Here is a 22,269-nt window from a genome sequence, read left to right on the forward strand (position 1 = left end):
CAGTGGCTCTTTATACTTTGAATAAAATACAGAAAGTCAGGCCAGTAACATGGAAAACCAGAGAAGCACAGTAACATGGAAAACCTGAGAAGCACAGGGAGAATAGAAATAGAGATGGGGTGGCTCTCCTGAGGTCTTTGATAAAAAAATCTCTAAAGAAAAAAAAAAAAGCACCAAAAAGACTTACCTTCTGTTGTAAAAACAGCTGATTTTATAATGAGTGAGTAGGAGATTTCAGTTCTGACAGGATTGGCTGGCTCTGGGCTCGTAAAACTGTTATGCTTCCAGCTCTTTCACATATACCAGCTTTGCTGAAAATTATGTTTGGTTGAAATCTGCCATATTTGGATGTTTGCCTGTAATTCCAGATGTTCAATGTCCTGATCAGAGTTGTTATGCAGAAATTTTGAGTTGGAGCACTGCAGAGGAACTGGTTTGTTCTATGCAAGTGCTGTATTTGCTACACACTGAAATGGATGTGTTGAACCTTTTGTACACAATGCAGAGGAAGTCACTCAGGATCCCAGGGTTTCATGGGACTTGTTCTGTGCAGTGAGCTGGACACAGAGCCACAGAATCACTTCTGTTTGAACATTACCCAGTTCCAAATCCCCCACCATGGGCAGGGACACCTTCCACTAAACCATGTTTCAAATTCTCATCCAATGTCACTGTGAGCACTTCCAGGGATGGGGCACCCACAGCTTCACTGGGCAACCCGTTCTAGTGCCTTAGCAGCCTCGTAGGGTAGAATTTATTTCTAGTACCTAATCTAAATTCTAGTCTTTTAATTTTAAACCATTCCCCCTCATTCTATCACTGCATGTCCTTATAAAAAGTTTCTCTCCATGCATAGACATGATTTCTGCCCTAGGAGAAATGAGGAGTTTCTCCATGAGGAGAAACATGGCAGGCCTGTTTGGAGGGAATATGTGTGACACCGAATGATTAAAGTGTTTTCATGATTAACAGGATATTGAAAATCTCTACTTCACAAGGTAAGAGAGATTATCATCCCCTGAGACTAGGATCTCCCTTTTTTTCTGGAGAAGTCTGTAAATGAAATGGAGGAAATTCTTGACTGGTATTAGAGACCACAGATCACCCAGCTCCAGTATCCAGTCTTGGATTATGACTAGTGACAAATGTTTTGGACAAGAATAATATGTGAGATAATATTTGAAGACAAAAGCATCTTCTTCTTCCAGTCATGGCCATCTTTGCTGACCTTTTGAAGCAAGCTTGCAAAATGTCTCTGATTTGCTGTGAGCTGGAGAGAGGGTAAATTTTAATTACCCTCTGAAACCAACGGGTTGGACAACCTCTCCCTGTAGCCCCTAAGCACTGTGCATTCTGTTCTGTAAATCAGGTGCTTTATTAGATCCACTGTAGCAGAAAATGAAATGTAAAACTGAGTGTAGACTTATTTTAGACACAGTAGTAGCAGAATTAAGAAGGGAAATATCTTTGACTTACTGGGGGAAGTCATTTAGGAAGAAATTGGAATGGTTAATTAGAGAAAATTATCTCTATCTAATTCTCAAAGGCTAATTTAAATGTTCCAGTCTTTTTCTTGAAAGGAAAAATCTATTTTAATAGCTTAGATTATTATCAAGGAATGTAACCTCAGTGATAGCAAAAAATTTTCATAAATTTTCCATGAAAAATATTGTTAAAATGGCATCTGTATATTATGACAGAGATATAAAAATCATAGTGGGCCTCTTTTATTATTGTTTTTTTCTTGGGGGTTAGAAGGTTGGGTGCAGGAAGAAGACTGGGAAAGGGATTTATGAAGCTTTTCAAATTTCCATATACACCATAAGTGCTAGAAACTTTGAGAGCAAAATCTGTATGATTCCTGAATTCTAAGCTGAATAAAAAATTAAACATTTAACCTCTTGACAAAATCCCAGTATTTGTAAGGATGTCAGTAAAAATACTTACTTTATGCAGGAGGTATGATATTGCAAGTTCCCAAAACATGTTGTTTTGTTTCGTTTCAACTAAAGAAAAGTCTTGTGTTGATTAACTACCCTTCTTCAATTTAATCTTTTACTCAGGCCTTTAGTTGCTAAAGGAAGAGCTTGTGAGTAATGTTTGACACTTTCCCAAAGCAGAACTCTGTCTTTCACCTGAGGTTTTGCAGACTGTGCTGCCTGCGAGGTGGTTGTATATGATCAATGATCATCTTGCTGCAAAGAGCAAAGTGAAGAACATCCTTGTTGCACTACCAATATGTTCCAGTCTCCTTTCCCTCGGCTGGGATTCTCTTTTGTCTCACCTCTAATGCAGTAGTTCTCTTCTAGCTGAAGAGAATTCTCTCCCCAGACACCTGGTACCTGATCTCTTGAGAAAGCTCTTGTTGCTCAAGAGAAGCCTTGGTTAGATTTTGTCTATTTTCCAGCTGGAAGAGGAATTTTTTTCAGACTCCTTTTCAGTCTGACCAGTTTCCTGTGCTGCCCAGGCTGATGCAAAGGATGTAGACAAAAATGATAAAACAGGGCCTGGCCATGGTATGTGACTGCCACTATCACTGTGAATGTGCTGCACCAGAATTTCTTGCTGTCAGCACTGTCCCTTTTCTGGAACAATACAAAGCACTTGGACACCAAATTCAGTCCTTATTTTCATTTGCCTTCATTCTCACAAGAAGTGAAAGCAAGCCAGCCAACAGCTCCTCTGTCAGAAAATCCTTTTCCTCCCAAAATCAGTAAAAACCTGTTGCACAGTTACATGTCTTGCATGAGTCCAGGCACCAGCCTGTGTATGGCCATCAGGCATGAGAGAGAGTTTATATGGGAGGCTCCAGGAAATTGTCTTGGGGAATCAGCAATACAGACCACACAGGAATAGCCTTTCATTTTCTCCTGAGAGGTGGTAAACCTAATAAGTTACCTTTGGGAAGGATGAATGACATAGATAACTCATGTCTCATGGCAGTATCTAGTGTCTGCAATTAACTAATGAGAAGTTGTCAGCTATTTTTTTGCTTTGGGAAATATGTTTTCTATGTAGTTATGCATCTTCTGCACCAGGGATACTTTGGTTTGTCTAGTGTAAATCCTGCTTTTCACTGAAATTTTTGCAAAGGGGTGGGACAGATTCTGCCATGTTGGTCTAAAATAAATATGCACTGGTTTATATTTTCAGTAGAATAATTCCATTCTGACCATGTTACTATAATAAACTTACCTTTATTGTTTGTTTGTTTTATAACCCAGTTCTGACAATACTGTGTTTTGAAAAACATTAGAAGTGTGGACTACTTTCTAGAAAAGTGGCCAGTAGTCCACATCTTAGATAAATGTCATGTGGCAGCTTTGAGACCAGAATATTGACTTGTGAAATCATCTTTCTACCCACAAGTCTTAATGTTAAATACTCTAATGACAGTAAAATTCCATGATGACTCTTTTGTGCCAAAGCTGGTGTGAAGGGCATGTACTGTTCTGATTACTTCTTTCCCAACTGTTTATTAGCATCTAGCCCACAACGTTTGTAATCAGGATCTAAACCAGTATTCTTCTTAAATTACAAAAAAAGGAGTCACAAGAAAGCAATCAGCACATTCAGTCCTATGCTTTCAGGCAGAGATTATCCTTCAGCTTCACTGGAGGCTGGAAAGAAACAACCTACAAGCAGCTTACTTGGTAATAACTTAATGCCCAAGACTTTTGTGTCTTTCCATGGAGCAGTAGATGCTGGCCAAAGGATTTTAGTAGGGTACACCGCTGGAGTTTTCTAGTATCAGAGACACTGTACTTATAAGTGCAATTAAATACTTTTGGAAGGGATTATGTAACAGCATATGGGACACGTGGAAAGTAAAGCCAGATTCTGCTCTCATTTGGATTAACTTTTATGTGGAACAAATGCAAGAATTTAGCAAAGGTAGTTCACATACCGCTACTGTGCAGTCTGAGTCTCAGTTTGCTCCAAGCTGCCACATGCCTCAGTCCATCCTCTGAGTCTTCCTCCCAGTGCTCAGGCAGCTGCTAACCTGATGCTGTGGTGCTGTCACAGGAGGGTGGATGCTGTGTGAAGGACAAGGATCGTATTTCTTCGCACTTGGTTTGCTCTCTGGCTGTGCAGAACTTTGAATCAACCAGTCCAGATGCCTGCAGCAGACATCAATCCCAGCCAGCTGCCACCATCAGAGGGCATGTCAGCAATGAACTCAAAATTATGGTTTCATAGTCCTTCTTAGGGCATCTGTGATGCCCTAAAAATGACAGCACAAATAGTGATGGGGAAAGGGAACTTGCAGGGGTAGGATGCAGCTGCAAAAGTAGAAGAAGACAGAAAAGTCAGAAGCGGCATGGCAGAGAAAAGGTGGGTAGACTGGGTATGAAATGTAGGGGCAGAGAATACCAGACCTGCAAAAGGCTAGTGAAGGAGAGAGGCAGGCAGCAGTTAAAGTGGCTCAAATCAGTGTGGAGAGCTTTCACTGAACAGGCCAAAGGGAGAAAGGGAAGTCTCTCCTATTTTTAGCCAAGCAGCTGAATTACTCCACTTCCCTGCCCGCGGGGGTCAGGCAGTAATGGAAACCACCCTCTGAGCAGCCTCTGAGCAGGAGCAGGGCTGTGCTTTGCCTGCTGGCAGGGCTCATCTCCAGGCGCTGTGTGATGCCATGTGCTGCAGCACAGACCTCCCCCGTGCTGGAGCTCAGGAAAACCAAAATGCTAAGGCACTTGTCCATGTTTGGGCACCTGCTGGCCATCCCAGGGGACTGGGGCATCCACGGCTGCAAGTGGCCCTCCCCTCTTGATTTCTGGGGGAAAACAGCTATGCCTGAGCAGTGGTGTGCCCCAGCCCAGGGGTGAGCTCCCCATCAGCCTCGTGCAGCTCAGCCAGTCTCCATTTCTGCACTCGGTGCAGTCCTTCTGCCTGTGAGCTTGCATGCCACATAATTTTGGGTATATTTGGTAAATCCTCAACTATCTAGAGAGATTATCTTCCTGATTTATCATCAAGCACCTTGTTCTTTTCCAGAGGGCAATTCAGTGCAGCTAAATTAGGTTCCTGTTCTTGCTTTGTGCTTTGAAAGAGCCTTTTTCTCTGTCTAATGACTGCAGAGTACATGCTTCCAGCTCACATGCTTAAGTTGGGTTATGCTGTGTATGTACTGCCGATTATTGCTGGCCTTCTGAGGTGGCATCATCTCAGAAATACAGATCAAGGATTTGTCTAGCTGAGCAAATAGGATGGGAGATGATGTATAAGGCTGAGGGTGACAAGGAGAGAAGATCAGAGCAGTCCTGACATGAGTGTTAATAACACTTACAAAGGCTTGGGTTTCCTTCTCTGGAGGGAGTTCTTGGTGTTATATTCTCAGGAGCCATTTTTGTCAATGGTGGTCTCTGGGGAAGTATGAAAAATCAGTTCATTATACAGATATTTTTGTTAATACTTTTTTAAAATTTTTTTACTTTATTTTTTTTTCTTTCATCACAAACCTGAGCTGGTATTTGAGGAAGAAATGGATGAACTGACATCACCTTTTTGTCATTTAAAGATCTGTGAAGAGAAGAGGTGAAATGTAGCAGATAATTCACCACTGCCAGATGAACATCTTTTATGCAGAACATGGCCATCGGGTTTAATTTTTGGTTTTGCATTTCTGAGTTATTATCCACAAAGTGTGGGCACAAGGGGGCCACAAAGGGTGGGGGTTTCATGTCTGTCTATTGAGATAATTCTTAGCAGTTTGAGGCCTGTGATAAGCCGGGCTTTGCTGTGTGGTTTGCAAAGCATGGGTTATGCCATCACTGCTTGTGGTGCCCTAGGAGGAAGCAGAGCTGATTCACTCCCTACAGATTAAGAGTGCTGTGAATGTGGTGACCACACCCTAAAGGGACAGAATACATGGGCCCTGTCACAGGGCATCACAGGGCACCAGTGGTGGCAAAATAAGCCATCTCCACCTTCTGTATCTGGTGTCCCTGCTTAGTTTACATTTGTGGGTATGTATGGCTTATGGTGAGAACAAATGCTCTTGCCCAGCAGCTGCCTGGAGGGAAGGAAGAAGAGCTGGTTCTGAGTTACAGCAGAGTGGGACAATCCCCTCCCTTGCCTGACTGGTGATGCTGTGCCTGGATCATGGACATGAGGGGCCCAGGCACTCATCCTGGCTGCCAGGGCACTGCAGGTGTTCAGGTTGCCATTGACCAGGACAACCAGGGCCCTTTCCATAACTGTCCCAGCCTCTCATTCCCTGATCCATACACCCAGGGCTGCCCTGTCCCATGCACAGAATCAGCACTTCCCCTTGTTAAACATCACACAGCTGGTGATTGCCCAGCCCTGCAATTTGTTAGGTCTCCCTGCAGAGCCTCTCTGCCTTTGAGGGAGTCAAGACTTCCTCTCAGTGTCTCCCTTGGCTTTTGAGTCACTGTTGAGCTGAATTTGGGCAATTTATCCCAGCTGCTGCTCTGGGTCTTTCATGCAGAGACCGAGGCAGACCTGAGTGCAGCAGGTCTCTGCTGAGCTCAGAGCTGCTGGCCCTGAGGAGAAGGCTGTCACCCACACACCCTGCTGAGCTTGGCTGATCTTGGCAGCCACTTTTTGTAGCTGAGAGACACAATCAGCTCAGGACTGGCCAGGATCTCTGACCTGGTACTCCCTTCTGCACCAGACAACCCAGCCAGCGCCTCTGGAGCAGCAGTGGGATCTTAGTGGTGCTGTGGCCAGCAGTTAATAGCCAGAAACTGGGCAAAAGACCTTCTGCTGTATCCCAAATTCTGCTCCGAGGTCTGGGTTCTGTGTGCCAGTGCAGTCCCAAGGCAGGCGCTGATGTTCTTCTGCAGGGCAAGTTGCTGCAAAAGGAGAAGTATAGGAACTCCTCTCACAGGTGAAGGGAAAGCATAGGAAAAGCAGAGGAAAACAAATGCTCAAATAACAGTCACTCAGCATCTCTGTCCTGATTTAGAAAAATGCTTTGACTAAGAGGTCATACTAACTTGGTCCCCACCTATCTTCTGGCTGATCCTGGGGACTCCAAAGTTCATTTTCCTTGAAGGGAGACAGGAAATTAATTTTCACTGAGGCTGCCAGTAGCAGTACCTGCTGAGAAGAGGCAGTATTCCTCTCACTGAAAGGCTGGAGATGGACTTTTCTGTCTCCACCAAAGGGCTACAGGTAGCCCCATAACAATGGATGATTATTGAGGAGGTTTTGGAGCTGCTAAGTAGAATAATTTTAATACTGCTGAGATTTTATCATACCTGAGATGTGTTAGGCCACTGAGAGCCTTGGGCAGACTTTTTTTTATTCTTGCTTAAGCTGACATGATGTATCACTGCTGGTACCTGGTCTCAGCTAGATCTGATTACAGTGATTGTCTGTACCTGCTGTTCTGGTTGTGAAGTTTTTTCAGTCTTGCAGATTCTGCAGATAGGACCTGTGCTGTGATTTGAACATGAAATATTGGGGGTATAGAGAAACGAGATTTTCAGGAAACTGAAAGGTAGGAACAAGACTTCAGTGATGCTGCATGTTTGAATCTTGGCTCATTTGGAAATCAAACAGATGAAACCATCTTCTTCAAATTTTGCTGGCAGAGGTATGAATGGAACACTTTTCCCTTTCTGGCTTTATTTCATGATTCCAGCCAATCTGACATTTCTTTTTCTGCTTCAGACCTGCTGTTCCCCAGCCTGCATCCTCACAGGCAACACACGGGTGGGTCACAATGGTTTACAAGAAGGTATTTATTTCTTGGGCTTCAACTCAGAATCCAATTTGCTACATGCATTTTGAGGTGCGCATACCTCAGGCAAGCAAGGAGGGTGACTAAGAGGCAAGGATATGGTGTGGATGCACCCTAGAAGTGCTGCTGTGTTATGTAATGAGGACCTAATGAGGGATAAGGTGAGCACTACATCACAGCCCTGAACACATCTCTGCCTCTCCCAGCAGCTTTGGACAAAGCTGCTGACATTCACAGCAGTTTCTGTGTTGCCTCAGCATTGCTTCAGTGTCTGCACAATAAGCAAGGCTGAATGTACATTATTTTATTGCTCTCTTGCCTATGCCAAAGCAACCCTAGGCAGTACCTGGGTTTTGGGGAAAATGAAACCATCTTCTTCTAAAACAAAAAAAAAAAAAAAAAAAAAAAAAAAAAAAAGAGAGAGAGAGAGAAAACAAGAGAAACTATTGGTAGCAGTTACTGCTCAGTTCAGACAGATGACAGCATTTTATTATCTCTTGCATGGTATCCAGGGGAACCTCAGGAGCTCCCTAGCAACAATACAGCAGGAAAAGGAAGTGTCTTAATTCCTGGAGCTAATGTGTTTGTGCAGGGCTATCAGCCTGTTGGCCCTATCTGTCCTGGTTGTAATGGCATGGAGAGCTGCTGCCTCCTTCCACAACACTGCCAGGCAGCAAAAATGGCAAAGGCAGCAATTTCTGGAACTGAGGTAGAGGAAAAGGAGCATACACAGTCTGAGGAAAACCACATGGTCAACCCATGGGGGAGGAAATAACTTCTCCAGTCATTAAGTTAGATGCATGGCCAGTCTGTGTATTTTATAGAATAAAGCTGTTGTGATCTCTATGTTACCCCAGCTCTCCTAAAAACCCATTTTTTTTTTCAAGTTCCTCGCCTCCTTTTCTATCTCCATTTAATCATCCCTTTATTCACATCTAATGTTTCCTTGTATCTGAAGATGACATGTGATCCTGCCATTGTTCCCCTTTCAGCTCTGCTGTTAGTGGATCAGGACAAAACAGGAAACCAAACTATCTTTGTTCCCTCAGGACTGGCTTTATGAAGGTTCCCCAATTTCCTTGGTGATAAAGCTTTCAAAGACCTAATGTAGTCCTCTAAAACAAGAATGTACTAAGATCCTCTAGGAGCTGAGAGACCACTGACACTGGAGACAAATGGCTCCATGTCGAAATGTTACCTTACAAAATTGATTTTAGATTTTTAATTTTGAAATTGTACTTAGACATGTCTCCCCTTTATTATATATGGCATCAGTGTATCTTTAATTTCCTCTGCATTTGGGATTTGTTCACCTGTTGTTATTCCCCTGAAGGGCACCAAAACAGGGTGAATTTTGCATGAGTTCAACTTTGGCAAAAAGCAGTACCTGAGAGTTGGTGTGTCCCTCCAGTTCTTCCAGCCCTCTGCTTTGTTCCACTTGGCTAAGCTGATGCATAAATCTCTGTAACTAAAACTGAGCTATTAACAAAAACTCCCTCACTCTCTCATCATAAAATTCTGGAAAAAAAACCTACTGTGTTGCTCTGTTATCTCCACTTGTAAGCTTTGTTCTTGGCAGGCCAGGTGTGTCTTTTTCCAGAGATGGGATCACTAGGAAAATGTTCATAGTTGGTCTTAGGTGTCCATGGGACTGGTAGTTCCCTTCTGTTGCTCACCAGGGTGCAATTTCCAGGCACCAAGTTAATGTAAGTGCTGCAGACGCCTGGAACAGAGTATGCCTTTCTGGCTGGGAATGTATGAAGCATTTTGTCTAAAGCATTGTGGTTTTCCCCTAGATTGTTTGGATTATTGGAAAGGGATGGAGTGTTCTTTCCCCATGGCTGACATTGCTTCTGCCTGCCTTGACATGAAAAGCTTTCCTCACTAAAGGGAATGTGGACATAGCTGTGTAACTTTGCTGCATTCTAGAGTACTCTGACTAGAGGGGAGCAGTATTTGTTTCACCACTGATGCGCCTTGTCATGGCATATCTCTTGTCTATTCACCCCTGCCACGGATACCTGTATATTATGACACTTTCAACATCAGCAAGGTGTAATTTTGCCAGATCCATAGCCAGCCACTATCACCCCTGCTTGGTCATTTGCAGATGAATCCGTGTCCCCCCACCCGGTTTGATGCTATTGCAGCATTTCTAGCCATGATGAGCTGAGCAGAACTTGGGCTGATGATTCATTACTGGAAGAGTGCTGAGCATACAGATGAGAGGGTACAATCAGCAGCGAGGTTTGCTTTGCATATTTCTGCTCTGCTTTGCTTCACCAGTAGGAACATTTCTCAGACCAGCCTGCAATCCTCTGCAGACCTGATGGCAGCCTCTCCAGTGATGTAGAACTGTAGAAACTCCTCTGACAGGCACAGGCAGTGACAGGAACCCTGTACTTACTGAATGTGAATTGCTGCTGGCATTCACCAGTGCTAAGCTCCTCCTTTGCTGGTGGCCTCTATCAATGTGTTTTATTAGTCAGACAAGTGAGGAGTTCAAACAAAGACTGAAAGAAAAATAATGGACATATGCATGTCACTGCCTGCCTCATATAAATCAGTGTGCAATGATGAACCATTATTATTTGTGTGCTTCTAGCTACTTGTAGATGGCCACAATCCAGATTAGATGCTCTCTGTGCCAGTACATCTGATTGTCAATAAGAAGCAGCTGGACTCAGCTGAAGCAAAAGCTTTTTCCTGCATATGACAGAAGAGTGTTGCTAAAGTTGGCTGACTCTCGGGCTGTGTAGGATATATTCCAACAATAATGTTGTGGGATTTTTTTTGCTAAACACTTTCCAGTTTTTTTTTTTTTTTAAGAAATGTACTCAGAATTTCCCATAATGCATTTTGCATTTTGCAAAGCTGACAGTCAGTGCTTTATGTGATCTTTTCTCCTTCTAGTGATATAAGGTAGGTTTTTTTTGAGTAATTCTATTGATTGTAGTGATTTTATTTCCATTTGTCCACATCAAAGTGTTAAGAATCAGGACCTGACATTTATTCACTGGTGGGTGAAAGGCAGGTGGTGGTGGAAGGGTATAAACATCAGTAAAGAACACAAAAGGATTAAGATACCAGCCCTGTTACAGAAAAATCTCCTGTTAATGCTTTGGTGGCCAGCAGAAATTCAGAGTTCACCAAAACCAGCAAGTGGTGGTGTGGTAGACTAGGAGCTCACCCATTTTCATGCATGCATTTGAGTACAAAACACTGCATCCAGTTCTGGGTACAGAGTACATGAACTTTTATCCAGCACAGAAAGGATATTGACCTGTTGGCATAAGTCCAGAGAAGGCCACCAAGATGATCAGAGGAATGAAGAATTTCTCCTATGAAGAAAGGCTGAGAGAACTGGGATTTTTCATCCTGGAGAAGAGGCAGCTTCAGGGTGATCTAATTTGGCCTTTCAGTAACTGAAGGGAGCCTACAAGAAAGAAGGGGAGAGATGTTTCCAAGAACATGTAGTGACATGCAAGGAGAAATTACTTCCAACTGAAAAGGAGTAGGTTTTAATTAGATAGAAGAAAAAAAATCTTTACTATAAGGGTGGTGAGGCACTGAAACAGAGAAGCTGTGGCTTCCAGATGCCTCAAAGGCCAGATTGGATGGAGCTCTGAGCATCTTGGTCTAGTGAAAGCTCTCCCTGTCCATGGCAGGGGTGTTGGAAGTAGTTGGTCTTTAAGGTCCCTTCCAATCCAGGCCATTCCATGATTCTGTGATTCTCTGACTTATGATCTCTTTAGGGAAGCAGAGGAACTGGACTGTTAACACTGCCTCCCAGGTGCCAAAATGTCTCTTTGCATTAGTTATTTGTGTTGAGGCCATAGTGGCATTTCTAGGTTGAAGTGGGTAAATGTTTGTTCTGGTGATGCACTCTGATGCCCATCTCCTCTGAGCAATACAGTTATTCATAGAAGCGAGGAAATTTAGCATGCAATAGCTCAGGAAACTCACTCTTTCCTATTTGGAGCCCTAATTAGAGCAATTAATCACTGCTGCTTCTGCCATCTAAGCTTTCAGTCTAGAATATATTGTCCTCTCTTGTCAGAGCAGAAATGTAAAAATGGTTTCCCTTTACCTGACACTTTGCCAGTACAGCCTTTATCAGTGTCTGTCTCCTACCAGCTTCTATCTTTCCTGAGAGCTCGAGCTGAAAATGCAAAGAACAAAATGATGTGACTGTTTCAAAAGAAAGACAAGGTGTGGAATTTTAAGAGATCAGCTTCTACTCTGTTTAGATGGGTTTAGCTGTATTTCTCCATTTGCATTACCTTTCCTGGGAATTTCTTTTGTGTTTCTATATTGCTGTAACAAGCTGACCATTCTAGGAGGGAAATACCCTGACATTTCTGCTGTAACCCGGGGTTTTCTTTCCACTTGATGCAACCGAATCGTCCCTTCACAAAATCTCTACCTATTGAAGTTCTCTAGGTATGTGCCCAGGAGAGGGCAGAATGAGGATTATTTTGCCTCTGTGTGCTTTAACTCTCTATCTGCCCCTTGGCTGGTCCAGCAGTATTTCATTTAACTGGTTAAATGTGATTGTCATTCTGCTCCCCCTGCTTCCCCACGCATCAATATGCATCAGGTGATAAGCTGTAGGGGCTGGAGATCACAGGACAGCACCCTGGCCCTCTCTACCTCAAACTACATAACTCTGTAAGTGCTTTGGTTTCTCTTCCACACGTTCTTGTGACAGCGAATCCTCCTCCAGGAAAAAAACTGGTGGAATATTTCTGTTCACAGACCTGCAGGTTCTGCTGGGGCCCCCCTTGGAGTGTGATGGGAGAAGAGTCAGGTGTGGCACCACGATGCTGGCAGTGCCTGCACTTCTGAGATTTAGTGCCTAAGTGGGGGTGCTCTGATGCTCTGCTGCAGTGTTGAACAGAATGAGTGAGCTTGGCTCTGCAGTGGCAGTAGGGAAGATGAAGATGGCCATCTGCCCACAGCCAGTGTACACATTTTTCACACACACACACACACAGACACACACCACTGAAAAGTCCCAACATGTAGCCATGAACACAGAAAGTACTGGACCACAAGTCTAGTCTAGTCATGTATAGAAATTTTTGAATACCGTATAGAGACTTGCTGCATTTCCAGCTACATGTATTAGGGAAGATGAAATTCATGGTCTTGTTAGCCTTTGCTAACATTATGAATGTTCTGACACTAGCATTCTGAAATATCAATTTTCTTTTGGTGCATTTTCTGCTGCTTTCTTATCAGTCAGCTTCAAAACTTCTTACAATGAAGCAATTCTCCAAATCTAAGATGTTAACACTAATGTTTGTCTTTTTGCTGTCCTTGATGAAAAATTAATGAACCATGAATGAATCAACACTTCTTCCCTGTTTATACTTTTTTCCTTTTCATGCTTGGATGCCAAGAAGCATTTACTGAAACACAGGAACAGTTGCTTTTTGACTTCTGAGGTAAATTCATCCAGGAAAACTTCCCAAAGGGATCCTCATTCTTGAACCTCTAGATCTTGCAGACCTCAAGCAGGTAAGAATTGCCACAGTCCTTCAAGGACAGCCCAGAGCAGCTCATTGCTCTTGTAATGTGCTAAGTATCATTTGTTGCTCATTTCTATTTATTGCCCCACCAGCTGATTGAGTAATTCAGTATCCATTAGCAGGCTCTACCCATAAGCAAAGAGGCAACAGACAGTGTGCTGTTCCTTTGGAGAAGCTGCTAAGAGAAGATAAATATTGAACCCAAGACACAATTTAACACTCCTGTTGTGAAGGTCTGCAACTGGATCACTTACTGTTTTTGGAGGGGGAAGGGGAGGGAGAGGCTAGCAATAAAGACATTTATTTCTTTTCCCATTCCACTTGACTTTAACAACTTGCTTTAGCAGAAATGACCCAGAAGCAGCTTCCCAAATGTAGCCAAGCTACAGGACCACTGCATAACAAGTCTTGGCATTGTGACAGCAATCTGCTTTCCTCATTGTTGTGAGATAGAACTGTCCCACCTCACCTGGCTCTCGACACACACACAGCACGGTGCGACAGCTCTCTGACTCTCAGGGGCCAGAAGCTCCCTGCACATACCCAGATCCTGGATTACTGTCACAAGAGACAGATGCTTGTTCCCACTGACAAGACAAACTCCATTGCCTAGGGGAATATGAAGCTCAATGCAGTTAACAATGGTCCAGGTAAACCTGGGTGAGGATGCTGCCTTTCAATATATTTCTAGTAGCTCTCCAAGGGCTTCACTGATAAGGAAGTTTCTGTGCTAGCCAAATGCATTTCTGTGCAGCTATCATCTATCTCCCACTTTGTTGAGAAAAGCACCCTTATGTTCCATTCAGAATAACAAACCATATTTCTTAGCAACAGTTTCACAAAGAGCTACATCAGAATTTCTTTTTGATTTAGAGCAAAAGATGAATCAGAAAGCAGAGTATGATTTTTTTTTCAAGAATATGATTTTTTTTTTTTCAATCTTTCCATCTTATTTTAGTGGTAGCAATTTTTTCAATTCTAGTAATTTTGACTGCCCAGGTCAGGAGGATATGCTACTGGGATTAACATAACTTTTGATTACACATCAAAAGGTTTTACTACAGATAAAGTAGTTTTCAACACTTACATTTCCATTTCCTATTTTCCTAGGTGTTTAATTTAGACAATCTGCATACACCAGTAGCTTCTGTGTCATTCAGGAAATGAATGGTAAATATTCCAAAATGCAAGGAAATAGAACTGTCTCAGTGGCTCTTTCCTTTCTACTGAAATACGAGTTTCTTTTGGTAGGACTTTTCCATGTTTTTAGGAGCCATTGGACCTATGTGTAGCAACATCAGCCTCTACTCAGCTCCACCACTGACAATCCCTTGTGTGGGCATACATTTTAATCATGAATGGATGGCAGCTGCACAGACCTTGAGACTGTACATACCTCATCCAAAATCCATGACTGTCTGATTGCCTGTAACTTCCTTTTTTCGTAGCACAACTTTGTGCTGTTGCCTCCTTCATTTGTGACAAAATGCCAGAATTTGAATGTTGGCAAGTAAGGCCTCATCCCCACCATGTGTCAAATTCCTTATATGACCTCTACAGGCATTGGTGACACTCAGTAATTTGTAGGACAGCTCTACTTAATCTCCCTAAATTTAATAATTTAAATGCCTGGAGATTTCACTGAGTATTTTTGTGAGATGAGTTTCATTTAAAATGTAGAACCTGGAAGAAAAAGCAAATTCTGAAAGAGCCTTCTCTAAACCTAAGTATTAGATTTCCAAAAATATAAACCCTGGAAAATAATCCTTTTAGATACTATAGGTATTCTTCCATTCTCAAATCTTAATATAAAACCAATGAATGCTTTGGAACGTTTAGTCCTCTGAACCCATTAAGAGGATCATGATAAGCTTTCTCTCCTCCCACACTTTACTTTATCCTCTGCTAACAGTGGCCACAGAGGAGACAAACTGGTGAGGATGCTCGAGGTATTTAGTAGGTGTTTAAATCCTACCTGCTGAAGTGAAATAATGATTCATTTGCAAACACCATTAAATTAATTTCCCCATCAGACAGACCTGTGCCAGAAGTAGTCCATAAGTGAAACCCTGGGAATTCTGCTAAGTTGTATTGCTATGGGAATACATCTACACTTGACTTTTCTGTCTTCTGATGATGAGTCAGTAGATGTTTTTCACTAGAAGTGTTCCCTTCCACAAAGCTTAAGGAGGTCTTCCAGGTATCTAAAATTCCACAATCAAAGTAGTGGCAAACTGTAACGTCATCTCCACTCCTGCCTCAAGGTAAATTCACTGAAGTTTAAGGCATTTGGGTATGAAAAAGGAATGGAACAGGACAGCAAGACTTTCATCTGTGAAGGAGATACACCTAAGAGAGTTAGGACTTCTTAGATGAATTGGTCTTCAATGACAGAGTATCTAGGCTGACATCAGGGAAATATAGCCAGAAACTTCAACTTCCCCATGGTGCCTGAACACTGGCTAGAAATTACACAGCACACCTGGCCAACAGACAGCAAGGCAGTTACTCAAATCACATTTTTAGAAGACCAATTTGAGGATTTCACTCTTCAAAAGCTATGCAAAGGAAGAATTTCAGAACTGATAGTGTAAGAACGAGAACACAGTGTGCTCAATTTAAAATTCAGATTTCTTCTAGTTATTTTGTTTGGGCAGTGCCTCCTTTGGGGTGGGAAACATTGTATGCTGAATTGTTGCAACAGGTGATTGAAGATTTTCCCCCAGCACTCCATTGGAAATCCACTGTGGATTTCCTGAAGTCCATCTATTATCTACCAAACTGTTATTAAATGAGCTACTGCTGACTTTGGAACATACACCAGCCCTAGTCCCATGCCATTAACTATTGAGAAATAATGAAGAAATTTCAACACTGGACAGTGATCATGACAAATTTGAATCCTACCCTTAGGCATATTAATTGGAAATATGTGCCTGGATTAAGGAGAGGTAACTCTGACACACGTATAGAGTGCCATCATACAAAACGAACACATTTTTGCCAGCAGAATTTATCTAAAATATCTGAACATCTTGTAACTGAGAAATACCTGACTTAAGGAAACAGACTCAACTTCATGGTAAAACCTGGAACTTTATACCATGGTTCCTCTTGTACCAGTTTTAAGTATCTGAAAACCAAGTTTTTGTAATAAAAATGGTAATTAAATACTAGTTTCAGTTATTATTACTATTAGACATCCACCTAAAACAACAAGGAATATGAAATGAAGAGCATTAGGCTTTTCTTATAGGATATGCTGTGCTTTAAAACTTATTTTATTGATCCTAAAGTTACAAGATCAATTACTGACATTTTCTTGAGGATCAATCTTGGATTAAATGGCAAAATGAAGAAAAGGTTTTCATATGTACTATATCCAAAAGCAGAAACAGATTGCCATTCTCCTGTGAACATTCAGAAACCCTTTCTGATTATTAAACAGTATGTCTGAAATATATCTAAGTTATACCAGCCGCCATAGCACTTTTTGGTGAACCAAATAAGTCCTACAGTGAAATCAAACTTTGAGTAAAATCTGTACTACTTTAATACAATTTCCCTCTAACATAATTTTTTCCTGTTTTTAGGTTAATGTATATTCTGTCTGTCAATTACAATGAAAAGTATAAGTAAGATTTAAGCAAGGATGTTGGAGTGTGAAAATAATTCATGTGAATTGCTAATAGGCTGGTGGGAATAAATTTTTTCCACATGAAGGCAAATTCTGTCTCATCAAAGACAGCAGACTTGATTTTCCACCATTTCAGACCTTGACTAGCCACTATTACCTGCAGAAGGAACATGAAAGCTGACATCAGTCTGCTACTAAATCACTACTTCACTGTGACCAAAACAGTAGTATTTAGCCTATTCCTCCCTCCCTTTGAACAGATGTGAGTAAAGCTGGAATCAAATTAAAGCAAGAAGCCATAAGGCAAAAAAGAAATCCTGTCATTACTTCAGGAAGGCAAAATGGAGATTTGACAGCACATACATGTTTCTCTTCCCTTCTCCCTGGTTTTGCCACTTAAAGCAGGAACCCTGCAGTTATCACCCTTCAGTGACAGGAACTGATCAGAACTTGACAATTCTGGGATGGAGAGTGGGAAATAAAGGGACAGTATGAGTCCTCTCAGGTAATTAACCTAAGCTCCAATGCTTCCCACACCAGCCTATTTTCAATTTTGGCACAGTATAGTTTATACACTCTAACATTGTTGCTCAGAAGATAGAATGATGACTCAGGTTTACTAAAAACAGCTTCACAATACTGCAATCATGCCTGTGAAGCTTCATCTCATATCCTGTATTTATAAGTGTCTTCTCACTGAGAAATAAATTTGTGTGGTGTTTCATGTTTTATCAGAAAAGTTAGTCACCAGACACCTTAAACACTGATACACCATCTTTAATAAAACATGGCTTGTTTGGTCAATTTGCCTGCCAATTTCTTTTCCTGCTTTTAAAAACATGTGCATAACACTATAGGTGACCTCCCTTAATACTGCTATCCATAGAAATCACAAATAACTGAGAAATAACACGCCACTGCTGCATCCTGTCATGCCAGAAGATCGAGATTACTTTGAAGATTATTTAGAGTAGGTGTTACATATCATTTGTGCCCAGATCCACTGAAGTCAATGAAACAACGCCTACTGGCTTCCGTGGGAGTCTGACTTGGACATTATTCTGGCAATCTGTCCACCACTAAATTAAACTATTCCAGGGATAAAAGCCCAAATGAAGAAAAAGTAGAAATTTGGGAACTAAAACCGAGCTGCAAATAAATATTCTAATTCAATGGCATCCTGAAAAGACTTAAATAAAACACAAGCACACTTACACAGGCATGTACACACACATACATACAAAAAAAAGTTATGACTTTAACAATCTTAAAAATCCATAGTCTAAAATTGTTTACATTTAAACAATTGAGTATAATAGGTAGCTTTCTTGACTTTCCATTTATTTCCCTGAGCACTGATCTTTGGAACATCTGGAGTTTCAGAATTGTCTAGTTCATAATTCCTAAAATAACTTACTTAAGTAAAATGCTGTCTTTTTATGACAAAAAAAAAAAAAAAATCAATCCTTAAGTAAAACTAGGATACAACTTCCATGAACTACAATGTATGTAGCCAATTTTTAAAAAAACCAACAACTATTATTATGCATCTGCATCTGTATTTAGGCACCTAGCTGGTTTGTCTGTTTTTCAAAATCACTCTGCAGTCTAGCAGTTCCAATTTAATTCAGTATCAGGTACTATGCCACTTCATAAACTCATTCAGTTGTAGACCTCCGTAAGAATTTAGTTCACCTGCTTTAGTTACTCATTTTGCAAAATCTTGTTTGTATGAGCAATAAGGTATGCTATGGAATTGGTCTTGTGCCTAAATCAATATTACAGGCAAAGATTACTGGACTTCTCACTTTCCCATAAGGGGTTAAGGTGCATCTGCAGAGAGGCAGCATAAAACCAATCTTCAGTACTAAAATGGGACCTAGCTAGGGCATATGTTTTAGACTGGCATTCCACACCAGGAAATCTGCTGGCCAAAAGGAGCTCTATTTTAAATTTCTGCTATTTAGAACTACTTGACAAATTGGCAACTGCTGCTTTTCACTCTCTTCTCTAGATTAGAGCTTCAAACGTGAGCTTCACAGACATCAGTTTGCAACTTTAAGACTTTTCAGGCACTCTGCATTTTAGATTATACAAAGTGTGCAAGTCAAAACATTATAGAAAGCAACAGTGCAGAAATATTTGAATATTTCAGAATCAAATCTCTCTCTCTCTCCAATTCCAAGGCTGCAAATTACGTCAGCCTCTCTGCAGCTAAAAAGTTCAAAATAATTTTCCATGAACCACAGAAATAGACTGTAACTTTGCATACTCTTAACTCTCTCTCCACTGCCTCCCCTCCTCTTCCACCTTCCCCCCACCCCCCCAGCCCCTGGGTAGCTGACACACTGGCATTATGCAGCAGGCTCCAAACACAGGATTAACAAAAAGGTTATTTTGTAATACTTCATTTCAATATACCTTAACTGGAGGAGGGGGTATTGAACCAAATGCAACCAGGAGAGTTGCTATTTGGTTCTTCCTACAACATGAAATCAAGCCTTTTGTCTGTTCTCAAATGATGTAATAAACTGTGCAGCATCTGATTCTCTTTAATTAGCACTTTTTTTATACTATCCGGTACTGGCATTCCACAGCAGAATCCAAAAGGAGGATTTAGCATTTCTTCTCTTTGCAGAAACCCTTTTTAATACCTCGGAGTTCATAAAGAGTTAACAGCATACGATCCCATCACTTCCCCCCTCCCCCGTTTTCAGAAATTAGACTGGCCTTTCTTTAAATAAACAAACAAAACAAACAAACAAAATCCTTGCTTTAAAATAGGAGTATAAATACTGTTTTGAAACACATTCGGAAGATGTCTTTGAGGACGGTTTATATATATATTTTTTTATCCTTTAAAACTGTGACTACTGCACCAGTTAAGGCTGTTTACAATATATATATATTTCAAATAAAACTTTTAATATTCAAGCTTACCAGATTGATGAATTGTAACAGGTAAAATGGAACTCTTTACAAGGTAAACCATGTAGTTGTACAAAATAGAATTATACCCTTCACCTGTGCAAAACAAAAAGAAATCCTGCCTTGCATTAAAAACACAGAACCTGTTTACAAAAAGGAATGTGTACTACATTTGGACTTCCTTTTTAACTGCCATATCCTAGCAACATCTCAGTTATTTTAGTAAAGGAACTAATCATCAATTTTAAACTGCAGTGAATTTACCAAACATTTTCACTATAGACTTCTGAAAGCCTTTACAGTAAGAAGTTATCAACAAAAGCAGGCACGTTAGTGTACAAAAACGTTGTTGATTTTTTTCCTGTTTCTTTTTCAAAGTGCAGGTTTTTCTCAATGTGCATCTTACAAGACCAACGAATGTTTTAACTCACTAAATCTTAAAACAGAACTCAATTCTCCCAAGGAGTAGTGTAAACGTTAAAGATCCCCAATACACCTCTAGTAAACGTGACACAAATGTCTCTGCGTTGTTTAGAAATTTAGCTCTTTTGAGAGGTAAAGAAGCTTCATGACACCTTTTCCTTACACTGGCTGGTTATCATAAATGGGTAACTCTGGACTGCTAAAGCTGGAGACTGATGAATCACTTGAAGGGAACTAAACTTGGCTACAGAGGAGAGGCGACGGGAGGAACCAACCCTTAGGCGTTTCTTGCGCAGCCTTCGGAAAAATTCAGCCGCCGGCGGACGAAGGGTCGGTGTGGGGGAGGGAAGGGGGGGAAGGAAGAGGAGAGCAGGGAGGGAGGGAGGAGAAGCTTCCGCAGAGCCAGAGGCACGGCGGCACGCCGCCCGTGTCCCGCTGCGCCCGCGACGGCGGGACCATCCCGTCGGTGGTGCAAGAAGCGTCCCCGAGCCCCGCGGCTGCGGAGCCCCGCTCCCGGCGGTCACGGCGATCCGCGGGCCGGGCGGGGAGCCGGGCGTCCCGGCGGCGGTCGGCGCTAAGTGCCGTGAGCGCAGGGCTCCCCGGGATAGATCTCCTCGTAGGCGGGGGGCTGCTCGCTGGGCAGAGGGTAGCAGTAGGGATAGGAGGCGTTGAGCTCGGGGTCCATGGGCGAGTAGCCGGGCAGCTCGACGGAGGGATGTCCACCACAGTGCACTTCCACGCCGGCCTCGTCGAAGACGTGGAAGACGCCCACGTTGATGTAGGAGACGGCCTGGAAGGGGCAATCCCCGGGGCTGAGCTCGGGCTCGCCGCCGGAGAAGAGGGAGCCCTGGCTGTGGCGCGGCGCCCGCCGCCCACCGCCGCCGCCCCTCCGCCGCCGCCGCCGCCCGCCCGCCGCCGCCGCCGCCGGGGCCGCTCGCCGCCGCCGCCGCCTCCGTCCGCGCTGCTGCGCGGCCTTGTAGTTCTTGACGAGGAGCAGGTTAAGCAGGCCCAGGAGGCACTCCAGCGCGTTGAAAACGGTGGAGAGCACCAAGCCTTGCTGGTAGTCCCGCAGCTTCTGGCAGCGGAGCGCCGCGGCGGTGCCGTCGGGGGCCGCGGGTCCGCTCCGCGGGCGGGCCGCGCCGCCGGGCTGCAGCAGGCAATAGTGCGAGTACTTCCTCTCCACCAGCGACACGGTGTCGCCGTCGATGACGGCGCCGGCGAAGGCGCTCAGCACGCCCAGCATGAACACCAGCACCCCCAGAAGCAGGAAGTTCTGCCGCCCCCCGGGCGACGCCTTCTCCACCGGCCCCGACGGCGCGGCCGCCGCCTCCGCCCCGCCGGGGCCGCCGCTCGCCGGGTCCGGGTCTCCGGCCGGGGCCAAGGCAGAGGCCGGTGCCGGTGCCGGTGATGGAGCCGGCGCCACGGGCGCCTCGTCGGGCGGGCGACAGCAGAGCAGCGCAGCGGCGAGCAGCGAGAGGCCGGCGGCCAGCAGCAGCCCCGAGTAGAAGGCGCCGGCGGCGGTGCCCAGGCGGAAGGGCTCGCCCTTGAGCTCGGAGCCCAGCGAGAAGCACTTGAGGCCCACGGCGGCGGCGCTGAGGGCGCAGGCGAGCAGGAGGCAGCTGGAGAGCGCGGCGCAGGCTCCCCGCACGCTCCACTTCATCCTCCGCGCCGCCGCCGCCGCCGCCGCCCCGCCGTCCGCCTCATCCTCCTCCCGCGGCCCCCCCCGGCCCCGCGGCGGCGGCGGCGCGGCGCGGCGCGGCCATGCGAGCGCGGCGCTCCCCGACGGGGCGGCTGCGCTCCGCTCCGCTCCGCACGGCAGGCAGCTGCCGGCCGCAGTGAGCCGGGCGCGGCGAGCGCGCAACGCTCCCCCCACCGCCTCCCGGTCGCCGCCGCCTCCTCGTCCCCGCCCGCCCTCTCTTATCGCGGCGGCTGCGGGGAGGCGATTAATTATGGATGGAAGCCGCGGCGGGCGGGGGGACGGAGGGGGCGGCCCACCGGGCCGTCGCGGGTGGCAGGGGGAGAGTGCGACCCCCGGT

The 22,269-nt window shown here is 44.0% G+C and overlaps 1 protein-coding gene across 2 annotated transcripts; it reads right to left on the reverse strand.

The window, feature by feature from the left end:
* Positions 1–7,694: 7,694 nt before the first annotated feature.
* Positions 7,695–21,929, reverse strand: TMEM271 (transmembrane protein 271). Of its 2 annotated transcripts, XM_085567924.1 has the most exons (3): positions 20,509–21,929; positions 11,802–11,873; positions 7,695–11,147 (listed from the first exon to the last, which is right to left on the reverse strand). In XM_085567924.1, the coding sequence occupies exon 1, from the start codon at positions 21,891–21,893 to the stop codon at positions 20,808–20,810; it is 1,086 nt and encodes a 361-aa protein (XP_085424050.1). In that variant the 5' UTR covers positions 21,894–21,929; the 3' UTR covers positions 7,695–11,147; positions 11,802–11,873; positions 20,509–20,807. The 2 variants fall into 2 exon arrangements, with proteins under 2 accessions (XP_085424050.1, XP_085424051.1); XM_085567925.1 differs by lacking the exon at positions 11,802–11,873.
* Positions 21,930–22,269: the final 340 nt, after the last annotated feature.

Source organism: Lonchura striata, chromosome Z (genome assembly GCF_050655825.1).
Source record: "Lonchura striata isolate lonStrDom1 chromosome Z, ASM5065582v1, whole genome shotgun sequence".
NCBI classification, from domain to species: Eukaryota; Metazoa; Chordata; class Aves; order Passeriformes; family Estrildidae; genus Lonchura; species Lonchura striata.